The 13,279-nt window shown below is 47.7% G+C and overlaps 1 protein-coding gene across 3 annotated transcripts in view; it reads left to right on the top strand.

Moving 5' to 3' along the window:
* Tat (Tyrosine aminotransferase) overlaps window positions 1-13,279 on the top strand; it is a 77,100-nt gene that overhangs the window by 38,628 nt on the left and 25,193 nt on the right. The window contains exon 1 of one of the 3 annotated variants that reach the window (XM_077687277.1): window positions 11,132-11,173. The exons of the other annotated variants lie outside the window; for them this stretch is intronic. Within the exon in view, the coding sequence (XP_077543403.1) occupies window positions 11,147-11,173 (27 nt within the window). The 5' untranslated portion in view covers window positions 11,132-11,146. Of the gene's footprint in view, window positions 1-11,131; window positions 11,174-13,279 lie in introns of those variants that run through there. 3 annotated transcript variants of the gene reach the window in all.

The raw sequence follows: 13,279 nt of genomic DNA on the forward strand, positions 1-13,279 counted from the left end.
TTTCTTCAGCAAAGCCGTTATAAGTTTCGCCGCTCATAAAAAGTGTTGCGGGAACAATAATAAAAAAAGACAGTGCGCTGGCAACATGTCACGTAGGATATAATTTTGTGGAAGACTCGTAGAGCGTGCATCCTGTTCCTTCTGTTGACGTTTTATTTTAAATTCAGTAACACTTTTTAAGGTCTGTTGAGCGTGAAAAAATGTCCGCATCCATCTATACCCGCCAGGCCTCTTTATGTTTTCCTATAGATTCGGGTCATCTCGCGTATTAGTGCACGCATCTTATACAACGACGCAAAGTTTTACATATTTACGGTTAATAGTTCGTCCATAGTGAGGTCTTTTAAAGGTTTTCGTGTTCTTTCATACTACGACTGGAGTTACCGCAAACAGGTGTGGCTTTAGAGCTGATATTGCTACCAGAAAACATATTACACCAAATTTGGCCGCAATAACCACTCTAAAATCGCACCGAGTTTAACGCCGCTCTGATCAATGGTTAGTTCACAGTCAATATCTAAAAATGTTTTAGATTTCTTGTGCCAGTTATTAACATTCAATCAGAAGGACGAGGAAAAGTGCAGCCCGTAAGAGCTCGCCTGGTAATGCGTGTAACTGACACCAAGTAAAAATGAATCTGCCAGCTAGGGAGCTCTGATAAAAGTGGCCAGTTTTCCCTCGTTGAGTGGCTTGATCACAAGATGAATGATGTTCCCTTCACCGTCAACACAAGCGCGGAGAAAGGGTTGACAGAAAATCCCTGGCCAGAAAGCTGTGCAAGTGTGGCGGCTGTTCTCGCGCCACACTGATCCTTGGGAACCTGTTGGAAACCCCATCGATAGTATACCCTAGAGCCACTAAATAAGCTACGCTCCATATCTAGTGGCTCTAGTATACCCGTTGTCCGTTACCCTCCCCTACTATGTTCTACCACGAATTCTTTTGAGCCTACGCTAACCTTTGCGATTCCTCGATGACCGTTGCACAAACTCCATAGCGTTGGCACGCTCCTGTGCTTGTGAAGACCTCAAACTCTTCTATTTACGGCTTTCGCCGCGAAACGAGCTGTAACGCGAGGTTCCTCGAACAAATTGCACCGGATTTGCCAGCTAAAATAAACGCATTACTTTACTGCGTTTAATTGCGCTAATAAACTCAGCGGTACGTGTGTAGGCGTTTTAATTGTTCAATGCCAATTGCTCTAATAGCCAAACTTCGGGCAATAAGCGTATGAGCAGTCAGTATAACAATGGAAAAGGAGGCTAAGGAGGCGGAGCGCAAGCGATTGCTGCTTCAGAGTGCATTACTGCATTTGTACCCTTTATCTGAGAAGGTGGAAGGGGCGTCTGTGCGAAGGGCAAGAGGCTTCTTGTTTTGCCGTTTTAAGTACGTAAGCATTTATTTGTCTGTACGTGAAAGCTATACATTTCTATTATTTGGAAGTTCACTTTCCAAATCCAATACTTATTTGGACACACAGTGTTGATAAATTTCAACACCAGAACACACATCCCACGTACAGGCTGAACGAGTGCCTTCTCCACTGCAGCACGTGACATTCGGATCCGTGCTGTCAAGACCATAAAACTCAGTGCTAAGCAAGGCACTACAGAAACAACTGCATCGGCCGCGGAGTAATGGCACTGGCAGTCGGCCGAACAGAAGACCGAAGAAATCATTTGGAAATTAAAACGTCGAGAAAAATCTGCTGAAAAATGCAGACGTTCTTGAAAAAAAAATGCTTAGATGTTTCTGGGAGGGCAAAAAAAAATGTGTCTCACGAGGTTCCTACTCTGTGATCAGCTCTTTTTTTGCTCCATAAGACACCCTTGAGTGCTATTGCATTGATAATTTTTTGCTAATAAATTTGAAGTCACATTTTTTTTACCGCACTGCTTGATTTACCAAACCCTTTGAACGAACCGAACGTATGTGACGTTCGTCCAAGCGCTTGTATCCGAGGTTGCACCAGTTTCAAATAGTTTCTGTTTGTCGTTCACAAAAATGGCCGTCGTTTCGAAACGATCCGGTAGCGCCATGCGTCATGTGTTCTCGGGTTGGGGCCATCGCTTTGAGGGGCCAACAAGGACAAAAATCCAAGAGGGGAGCACTGTATATAACAAGAGCGCAAAGCGACACGCAAAACGACGGGGGGAAGTGCGTGTCGCTTTGAGCCCGTGTTACAGTGCTCCCTTTAGGGATTTTTGTCCTTGTTGGCCCCTCAAAGCGACGGCCCCAACCCGAGAACACATGCATTTGCATGGCGCTATACCGCGTCGTTTCAAAACGACAGCCTCTCGTTTTAGAGAATTGGGCCTCTGAAGTCTGAAGCAGCGAACGCCCATAAAAAATACCGCACATCTGGTTCCCTTTCAGCCTACCGAGAGTACCAATGAGGGCCATTGGTTAATTTGAGCCAGCATACGATTTGACTCGAAACATTTATCTGAGCACTGAAGCTACACAATACAAAAGACCGTATAGAAACCTATTATTCGAAAGATGGAACAGTATGTATAGCGCCTCACTTCAATTTTTTAATTGGGTATTAAACGCAGTTTCGGTAATTTGTGCAGTATTTTTCACGTTCTGATCAATAAAAATAAATTATTTTGTGTGTGTGTGCGTGCGTGTAAATTTAGTCAAAAGTAAATAGAACATGGCTTCGTAAATTGAAGACAAATTTTCTGTAGTATCCGATCATTCGAAAATAATGCACGTGCGTGGGCGGTTTTCAGTTTAGGGGGGCCCAACTAAGCACTCATTTGAGTGCAGCTGGCCGGGCCCATAGTGAACGAATTGTCCTAAATTCATGATTCCGCACTTCGATTACTTTTTACTCTACCAGTAAATGTTTTTGAGTCACCCATGGCTCTGGTGCTTGTTATATTTAACTCTCAATAGATACGGCTCGTCGACACGCAACCACCGCTTCCGTTGTCGTTGTGAGGACGGCGAAGAACGGATGCAGACCAGAGTCTGATAACAGGATGTGCAAAATGTGGGCTGAATGCCGAACAATGGGTGCTGACGCCTTGCAGAGTACCTGGAAATGGGGCACCGCGCTACGAACAGGAAACAGATAATAACGGAAAATCAAAAGCTTGTATAAGTACTTCGGGTGCACACTACCATAGGGCGTTGCATACTATAGGTCCAGGAAACGCAGTTTTTCCTTGCCTATGGATTGCTGACTGCAGTACGCAAGTGTAATCCCATATTATTAAATACAGAGTATGTGGGCATGTGTTTTTTAACCATTTATACATGTGCCTGCCTCCCACCCCCACCCCTACAAAAAAGAAACAACCAAACCATATCTTACAGTGTTAAAAAAAGGACACTTATAGCAGCTAAGAATTCTTGGGGTTCAAGAAGGCCTTAGGAATCCGTGGACGTCCCAGTCGTTCCGGTTTCTGTTTCGTTCCATAAATAAAAAAATGAAAAATAAAAAAAAAGATTTAGAATTATGAAATTACGTTAAAGAAGATAAAGTCGTGGTTAATAATTTTCTTAAAAATATAGTTTTTGAAAACCTCGTATGGTTGTGATGTTATTGTTGAAAGTTTAAAACGTTCTGTCTCGTGGAACACGGAAAAACTCCTGTTTTTAATCTAAAAGAGATGGTAGCAATGGATTAACATCAGTACCTTCAGCAACCCACCCGTATATATCCAGACGAAATGATAACAGCGCGAAAATTCTTGAATAATTATTGCGCACATCCGCATCGCAAGCGTATTTTTCTAAAAACTATTAGAGATAAGAATGCCCTGCCCGACACTGTTGCTTCCGCTCCTTATGAAATGTTTTCCGCTGCGCTCTGGCAGCACTTCCGTACGGGTGCTACATGGCTTGTAGCTGTTTGCATTGAGTTTGCGGCTGTAATCTGCTGTTTACTCTGCTAGTGGTGTATGCTGGTGTTCACGCCAAAAATTGTATTCCTTCCTCCTTGTTCTTATATCGTGTTTTAGAATATCCGTGTTTGTTTATGTATTCCACCCACTAAACAATGCCGTAGGGATAATGTGGGTATTTTAATAAACTAACCAAATAAACAAAGAAACAAGGCCGCAACGCCTGCATCGCAGCCCGATGCCCGCGGCAATCACGCGTGGAGCTCAGCACTGCGCCTATCGGCACAAACGGAGAGAGAATGGAAGCAGGCGGCAAGCCTTCCGAAGGAGAGTGGGTGCCAGGGAGAGGAGAGACGATTTTATGCCAGCGAATCGACGGCAACTTCCCATCTCGCTGAATGGAAAGGGGGGACACGATTCCTGAAATACCAAAAAAATTACCGCTCAATCCGAAAACCGAAACGAATTTTTTTTCGGTTTCGCTCCTGGTCTAAATAATATAAATATCGTTGCGTTTTCGTTTTCGTTCCGGCCTAAAACATCGTTTTTTTTTTTCGTTTTTCATTTCCGTTTTCGTTTCGTTCCGATACCCTGCGTCCCACTACCGTCTCGAACAACCCCTCTACCCCTCTCCCCTCACTCTACTTCGCGACACCGACAGGTCTTGTGGCGTCAGCTACAGACCCGCACGTTTCCCACCCCTATATTCAAGTGCCTCATCTACCCTGCCCTGTACTCTCCCTCCTGTCTCTTTTGCCCTGAAAGAGCTGACCTTCACCACATAATGTGGTGATGCCCCAGATGGCCCCCTCTTAAATCCCTTCAAATAACTATACGTTTCAGCAGTGGGAGGCTGCCATGCGCAGCTCAAGGCCTACAACCCAGGACAAAGTCTTGAACTGGGCGCAGAAGGTGGCAACGGCATACGATGTATATGCTGTTTCCACTTCTCTCCAGCTGCCTTTTGTCTACCTGACAATAAAAATGTTCTGACTACCACCAAAGAAGCTAACAAATGCGTAGGCGTTACTTCTATAAGGTGTCGAAGTTCTTGAAGAGAGCGTGGCTCTGTCCAGAACTTTCACAGCTACTGCAGGAACAACTTTTAATAGTTGATTGTGAAGGATATTTTCCCTTGACGGGGAAGGGATATGTCCGTCGCCGTGTGTCCATCACCCGTAGCTTGGAGCGTGTCCGTCGCTGGTGTCGGGACGCATGCACCGCAGAATGCACACATGGAAAGTAAAATTCCCGCGCCTTCCCGCGAGGGGAACACGAGTAAATGCAGAGCATTGCGGCCTCAGTACTGGTTGAAGGCAGTGTTGCTTCCATCGCTTCTTCCGTGATGCTGGAGTAGCAGACACGAGTAAATGTGGCGGCGAGCGTCAACCAAGGAAGGAAGGAGCAACGCAGTGACTGAAGCACGAGCGACCGCTAGCCGCTTTATATTTGCAGCGCGCGCAGTAGAAGGAGAGCAGTAGGGGGGGGAGGGCGCGCATGCACAAGCAGCGCGCGCCCTTCCACGCCCCACCGCGCTGCTATCACGCACCTGTTACGCCGAGACCGCGACGGAGCGAACGGGCTGACTACGACGCATGCGCGCGCCAGCTGCTGTTGCGAGAGAGGAGGGAAGGGGGAGAGGCGCACCTGCTGCGGACGCGGAGCTGTGGACGCCGTCCGACGCAGGAAGAGGCGAGGCTAAGAAATGCTCTGCATTTAAAATGCTTTTGCCACTGGTTAGGCTGGACCTAACGCAGGCCCATCTGCTCCTAAAGCGGGAATCCGCGGCCACTCGGTCACCATTTTTCCTCTCTTCTCTCGTTTATTACGTGGAACTAAAAATACGTCTCCTCAAAAACACATTCAAATAGTTAGGGGCAAACGTATAAGATGATGTCAGTATCACATACATATAGCCCTATACATAAATCTAACTACCACAAAATTTTACATCGTTACCCAACCCGCCGCGGTGGCTCAGTGGCTAAGGCGTTGCGCTGCTGAGCACGAGGTCGCGGGTTCGATTCCCGGCCGCGGCGGCCGCTTTTCTGATGGAGGCGAAAAGCAAAAACGCCCGTGTGTACGAGATTTCGGCGCACGATAAAGATCCCCAAGTGGTCAAAATTAATCCGGAGCCCTCCACTACGGCGCGCCTCATCGCCTGCGTTGCGTCGGCGCGTTAAACCCCACAATCAATCAATACATCGTTACCCAAAAGCGGTGCACGTCGAGAAGGGAACAAAACTTATTACCCATTTAGTATTTTTGACGAACGCAGAATCTGATTTCAGTCGCCCTATCTCCCGAAAGTGCGCCACAGTTGGGAGTGCGCGTCAGCGTCCGCGTGACGATCTGCTTCAGTGGACGTAATACACAGACTGCACATGCCGAGCGAGAAAAAAAATGTTGCAAATCACTATTGCAAACCATGATACCAACATTGAACACCAGGGATACCAACGACTATCCTCTCGCGACGTGTATACGAATATTTCACAGCTGAGCCACTCGCGCTACCACAGCAAGGGCATTCTTACTGCGGAACATTTACGAGACGTTTAAATTGTATCGTCTGATAAGAAGCAGTTGCGATGGAAATGGGCGGAACATAAAATAACAATTCTGAGGGTAATTCCGACTTTACAAAAGGACGCATTGGAATAGAAGTAGTTTGTGTGGTTTCTCGGCGACGTCCCTTCGTGAGCCCTGCGGCATTGACAGCTATTCCTAAGTCGCTGGTGTTCCCAATCCAATAGACGTGTGCAGCGCGAAAACAGCTGCGAGGGTATGTAAGCGAGGCCGACAACATGAGCCTCAACGTTTTGTTTTTTTTTTTTTTTTTTTTTTGCTTTTGAAGTACTAATACAAATTCCGTCCCCGCCACCTGCCTCTTCCACCCACGTTATACTTTCTGCAAATCAGCCGCCTGATGCTTTAACCGAAACAGCTAGGGATAATCGACTGTATACGAATGCCATAAAATATGGGTTCTGTGTTTGCGGTTTCTGTTTGATGTCATTTTATGGGTTTTTTATCACAAAAACAATTTTCCCCTTCCCGCTTGCTGAATATTTGTTTCAGTAAACACTGAGCGATATTTATCGGTCCAATGGGCGTTTAGCTCCATTCATCGTATTGCGTTATTTTACAGCGAAGCTGTTGGTGCAGCTAGAAGCGCTCGAAGGCGCTACACGCACTTTTCCAATGCCCTGGGACATCGCCTCCTGTATTTTTTCAATGACAAACGCACCGCCCGCTTTACAATGGGAGTGACGGGGGACGTCTGTTTGGGCACATGTCGTAAGGTGGGGCCCCAATCTTAACCGGGATCCCCGGTCGTGTCGCAGACCGTATCTGAATGCGAGAGCGGCTGGTTTCCAAGGCAACCGATGCTCGAGACAGCCGAAGCACTGGCGCTCTGGCCAGCTATAGAAAACTGGGCACCGCGGCTGAGCACTTGTTTGCCTACGTTGCCGCTTTACACCGAACCTCACCACGAGATTAACCGGTCACGTGACTAAAGCACTGGGAAGGCGAGGAGTTGAGGGAGAGCGGCAGGGGTAGAAGGAAAGGGCTTGGTTGGCCGCTCGGGGCTGATGCGTTTGGCATTGAAAAAATACAGGAGACGATGCCTGGGAGGACAAAATGATGCACCGAGTTTGAATTTGAAGATAGGAGACATGTCAAGGGTGACGTGAGGTGAAATCTTCAGACTTGGACACCAAATAGGGCTTTTAAATGAAAATTAGTGCATGCGGGTTTTCGCCGTACTGAGAGGTTTTGTATGAAGGACGTGGGGAAGAAAACAAATACGAATACGTAATTTACTTCTACAAGGCTGCAATGCTACACCACGATACTGACAGGCCTCCGATGATAGCGAAATACAAACAATCTAGTAAAGTGCATATGCATGTTGTCTACAGCAGCATGTGCTTCACCCGTGTATAACCAGTGGCCCACAAACAAGTTTCACACGGTACGCATGAAAATAAACGGCTGTTCTGCTGTTGCCTAAATACAGGCAACAATCTATAAGACAATCTTGCCGTCCAACTTGTCTACGGTGAACTCGATTGAGCAATACATGCAGGCAAAAATGAAATTTCGGTGAGTGATGGTGCCGAGAATACGATTTGGCTCCAAAGTTCGGTCTGCGCTGTGGCATCACGCAATGCAGGCGTGACGTTCTGCACTGCGCAGTGCCACAGCGCAGATATCACATTTTCAGTCAAATTCTATGCACGTTGCTGTCATTGGTCACTCGTGTACAGTGCGGTCCACTGTTAAAGGGGATACAGTGAGCGCGTGGCCGCTGCGCTCCGCGAAGCGCCGACGCCGAGAAGTGGTGAGAATCCCAGTGTGCACATGCATACTGACCACTCTAGGCGGGAGAAGCCACTCTGTCGTCTGCCAAGGCGCTTGGACGTGCCGCTAAGATCTTTCGACTGCGAAATTTCCCAGCTATCGCAAGCTAAGCTGCGCAGAGTAGCGCCGTAGCAGACGACAGAGCGGCTATGTGCAGGCTGTCTACGATTCTCGCCACTTCCCGCGGCGTCGGCGCTTCGCGGAGCACAGCGGCCACGCGCTCGCCGTTTTCCTTTAACAGTGGACTGTACTGTACATTGTGGTGCAGCTCAACCACGGAATCGCATTAGAGTGTTGAATCACGTATAACACCGAGATGTATACGCAACAAACGCTTTACGCATTGCCTACTGCGCTCGTCAGTGGGGCCAAAGCCTAGCGACTAGGCCAACAAGGCACGGTATGTGTACCTTCGATTGGGTGCAAAAATATTTACCGCCTAAACTTTTCCAGTACGCACGCAAGTGCCGGGGAAACGTTGATTTGAGTTCACGAGCATAGATTTCGTACAACTCGTTCAGCATGCACAAGACGCTGCTCCTGACATTCCAGGTTGGTTACTGCAAACTTTCTAAAGAATTTAGGAGCGGCAATCGTTTTCTTGTGGCGGTGTCGTGCCCCCACGACTTTAACTGGTTGTGCCGCAGTGACACCAGAGACTGGCTATTTTGGTTTGTTAACCGTTGTACGTCCGCGGTGTAAGTTGCTTCTGGTGTGACGTTCCCCACTGCCCTTCAAGAATATATTTATGGATAAAAATGTACTCGCCATTTGAAACTTTCTTTGATATTTATGCTTTGCAATGTTAGCCAGCGTGCTGTGTAAATGAATGTATCTTGTTACCTGGCCGATATTTATGCTTTGCAATGTTAGCCAGCGTGCTGTGTAAATGAATGTATCTTGTTACCTGGCCGATATTTGTTTTTAATGCTGTCTCATGTGCTCCCTCAGAATGTACCACATGTGTGATTAGTATTGTACTCACGGTCTGCAGTGTGTGGCTTACTAACGCAAACCTTGTATGTTTTCTTACAATTGTTTTTTTTTTCTTTCTTCAACCTTTCAAAGAGTGTGCAATGTTGTATTTTATATCGATTATTTGTCCCCCCTACTATAATGCCCAACGGGCGAAGTAGGTATGCAAATAAATAAAATAAATAAAAGCACACATATGGGTCGTTTCTCGTTAAAAAAAAGAGAGAGAGAGTTCGTAACTTGCCTTCCATGTGATCCCACAGCTATAGACCACAAACCGGCTTGCTCGTCAGCGAATCTTCTCCCACCGCTTTGGTTTATCAGCTTATATTGTTAGAAGAGCCTAAATTAGGGTAATCCGGAATATTGGGACGTTCATTATTGCGCCATCAGGACTGTGGGGACGGCGCAGCACTGATGTTGCTCTGGCCCATAGTTCAGTTATGAAACTATTCGAAAGGAGTTGCGGGTACTTTGTTTTTCTCATCGGCATCGGCACAGCGCGGCGCGTACACGAGGGAAGCCCCGTAGATGCAGACGCAAGGGCACCTCAGCTGGCCTCGTGGGCAAAAGTAACACAAAGAAAAGCCACCAAAGTGTGATGGTCTTCTACCTGAGGCGCTCGTGGTCAAGAAGGCCTCATCGGTGTCAGCAGTGGCGGGTGCACGTGCGTGCACGCGTCGCCGCCCGAGGCGCTCCGTTGCGCCACCGCCAAGGCGACAGTAGTCTGGTCGCGAGTTCCTGGAGCTGCGCCAGTGCGCCCCGCTCGGAGGCAGGACGATTAAGAGGTGCAACCGTACACCAGGAGCCAATCGCGTCGCCGAACTCGGCGTGCCTTCGGGAGTGGCGTGGTCAGCACGAACAGAAGCCAGGCGCTGCACTGCGCATCTTGGTCGAAGACGCGACGGCCTATTAGCCGGCCAGGACAGGACTTCTCCGCCTTCGTAAAAGACTGTTCATTTCCTGGTCACAGCGGCGCTGTTGCCTCTGTGATTCGTTGTTCGATTTATGGGCCGTCAATGCACGTGTCAGCTTCACTGGTTCAAGGACCCACGGGTGCGCAGGTGCGCTCTGCTCATTCCCCATCTCAACGAGACGCAACTGTCGGAGGCCGGGACAAAAGAAGAAAATGCCGTTGAGAACCAGCTGCTTATTTTGTCGTCCAGTGCTTTTAGACCGTTCGTGCGTTCTTTATCACTGGGCAGTAAACAAGCTGTGAACCCAAATCCTTGATATTTATTCGCTTCGTTAAAAAAAAAAAGTTCTTTCTACCCAGCATCAGTGTCCTTCACTCTGCCAGCATCCATGAATGGGTCGTGAATGAGCCACCCTTAAATACAAATTATTTGTTTCTTTGTGTGTCTTGTAAACCGCATTAAGTATTGTTTATGTGCCGAAATGGCCACCTTTGTTTAGGACGTGCGTGTGACTCTTGTTGGGAAATGTTCTTTCTCTGCGTTTGTCCGGTAAAGGAACAGTATCATAGTGCCCGTTCAGAGGCTGTATGCTACTCTTACTTGTTGTCTTCTTCGTTAATTAAAAAACGTGCACTACAAACACGTACAGCTATTAGAAAGCTATTTCAAGCTTTCCGTTTACGTTCGTGACGAACCCGTGCGCCTGCACAGGAAGCAGAAAATAAAACTGCTCAGTTAACAGCCACGTGCGGTGCACATATGCCGCCCTTCCGCTGGGCAGTCCACGTTGACTTTGGCGGGAGCGTTATAAGGTGCACACTTGTTGAGTTTAGCCAGACCTACTCGGTCAGGTATATTCACAGCGGCTGAGATCCATTAATTCAGACTGCAACCATGGATCAGAACGAAGGAATTAAGATCCACTCTTGCCGCATCATACCGGCGCTTCCAGTCGGCCGGAAAACGTCTGGACTATCTGCCAAGCAGGGAACACCACGAAACAACGATGAACATATTTATGCATTCCCAATGAGAGAAGGGTACAGCGCCGAATTTGTGAGTGCTCCGGAACGTTTTTGTGCTCCATCTGTTCGTGTGCTTTTGGACACTGCGAGGGTGTACGTAGGTATTGGGCCGGCTGTTTTTGCCTTTTCGTCCAACTGGCCAGTTTCTCTTCTTTCATCTACTGTTCAACTTCTGCGTATTGTTTTTCGAACTTAGGTGTAACTTTTTTGTCTTTTTTGTTCTAATTTGTCGTACCATGCTTGGAGCCACCGGGCAACTCATTCTACTCATGGCGCACTAAAGTTTTTTTTGCACACATATTCCTTGTGAAGTGTACAGTATAACCATCTTTTACTTAATTTTTTATCCATAAGTATTGTTCTATGGAAAGATTAAATGTCCACAGCCATAACATCTCTAGGGCACATGTAATGGCACTAATAATATTATGTTCGGCAAGTTGCCTTGTTAAAATGTCGTTCGGCTGCGTAGTGCACGACAGAGGCGGCGTGATTCGCTGGTACTTTTGTTTTTTCCACTTATTTAGGAACGTACACCGTCATTCGGGACCATGTGTAGAAAAGTGTCGGGTGTTGAAAGTTTGCGAGGCGTATTGACAAGATATTTATCCCCCCATTTCATTGCTAGAATATTTAATGGTACCGTTGATAGTGCACATGTTACTATTATTGAGCCCCATGTGCCTTCGAAAGCATTGGCGTTCCGCTTGACGTCATTGTCACCAAGGTCACGCCGTGACAAAAATAGGACCATGGCATGGTCCTATTTTTACAATCTCGCTCAGAGCACCGCTGCCGTGCTCTATGTCGGCTCAGCAAGAGAGCTGCAGCGTGTACTATTATGAGCAATATGAAAGGGAACACAGGAACGCGTGGCAAACAGCCTCGAAACAGGCTCGGAGCGATACGCGGATGGCGCTGTTGAAAACAGAGGGGGAAAGGAGGGCGCTCTTCCACTAACCGTTGGCACTCCCACCACGCTGGGATTTCTACAAAGCAGCAGCCTACGTCATTTCGCCGATAATATGGTATCGTCCGACAGCCGATAAGACACACAGCGGGAATGGGAACAGTTTTTAGAACAGCGTCCCCCTTTCCACTTTGTTTCCGACGGCGGCCGCTGCGTATCACGCATATCTGGGTCTGAGGGTGTTTTCTATGCGTTCCCGTGTTCCCTTTCATATTGCTCATAATAGTACCTGCCTGTTGCACGTGCGCCCACTGTTTAGGTCATGTGCGGGAGCGTATACGCCTTATCACGGAAGACGCACTCCCTCCGCCAACAGCGAGCGAATCGATTCTATAAACGGGATAAACCACCAATGAGAAGCTCCTGTGCCACGCGACTTTCCGAAATCCTTGAGCAATCCACAAAACTGATTCTTATATTTGTGTACATAAGGCCCGTTTACATTGACCCGACGAGGGCGCGTTGAGTCGAAATAAACAGGTTTTTTGGACTCGACACCCCCATGTATATGCGGACGGGGTGGGTCAGAGAGCCGTCGCGGCGAGTCCAGTCAACTCGGAGGCAGGGGGTGGGTTAGCTCGCTCGTCGGGCTGAGTCGGAGGGCCGCGGGGAGCAGAATACCGTATTTGCGCGGTTCTAACGCGCCCCCAATCGTAGCGCGCGGGTAACTTCGCGCAGGAAAATTCTAAAAATAAAATGTGACACTGACGGTACTGCGCAGATGGAAAGACATGACACCACGTACCTGGAAGAGGGAGATTTTATTTGGCATGCAGCTCTAGAAGCCAAAAATGAATTGCACTTCACAAGGTTGCTTATCCAGCTGCTGCTGGAAATAAAGTTATAGCAGGGAACACTGAAGTTGCTTGCGATTTCAAGTGCCTTGATCTTCATAATTCTAAGCGTTAGGGGCTAAGCAGAAGCACAAAAAAATGTGCAACAGCTGACCAGGGTAAGCGGCATGCCATTGAGGAATCAGTGCGCCGAAATTCACTCACGTGGTGTTGACGGATTGTTTTTATTGGATTGAGTTGGATTTTGCGGGTACTTCGTGTCCGTTGCGCAAGGCAATGCTGCTGGTCGCTTTAAAGCCTATTTCGGTTTCGAGCCCGATTGTAATGCGCACACAAATATTAAGCTACCTTTTAGCAAGAGAGGGTGCGCGTT

The sequence above is a fragment of the Haemaphysalis longicornis genome, unplaced genomic scaffold, assembly GCF_048455015.1.
Source record: "Haemaphysalis longicornis isolate Haplotype H1 unplaced genomic scaffold, Haemaphysalis longicornis Haplotype H1 scaffold_1, whole genome shotgun sequence".
Lineage (NCBI taxonomy): Eukaryota > Metazoa > Arthropoda > Arachnida > Ixodida > Ixodidae > Haemaphysalis > Haemaphysalis longicornis.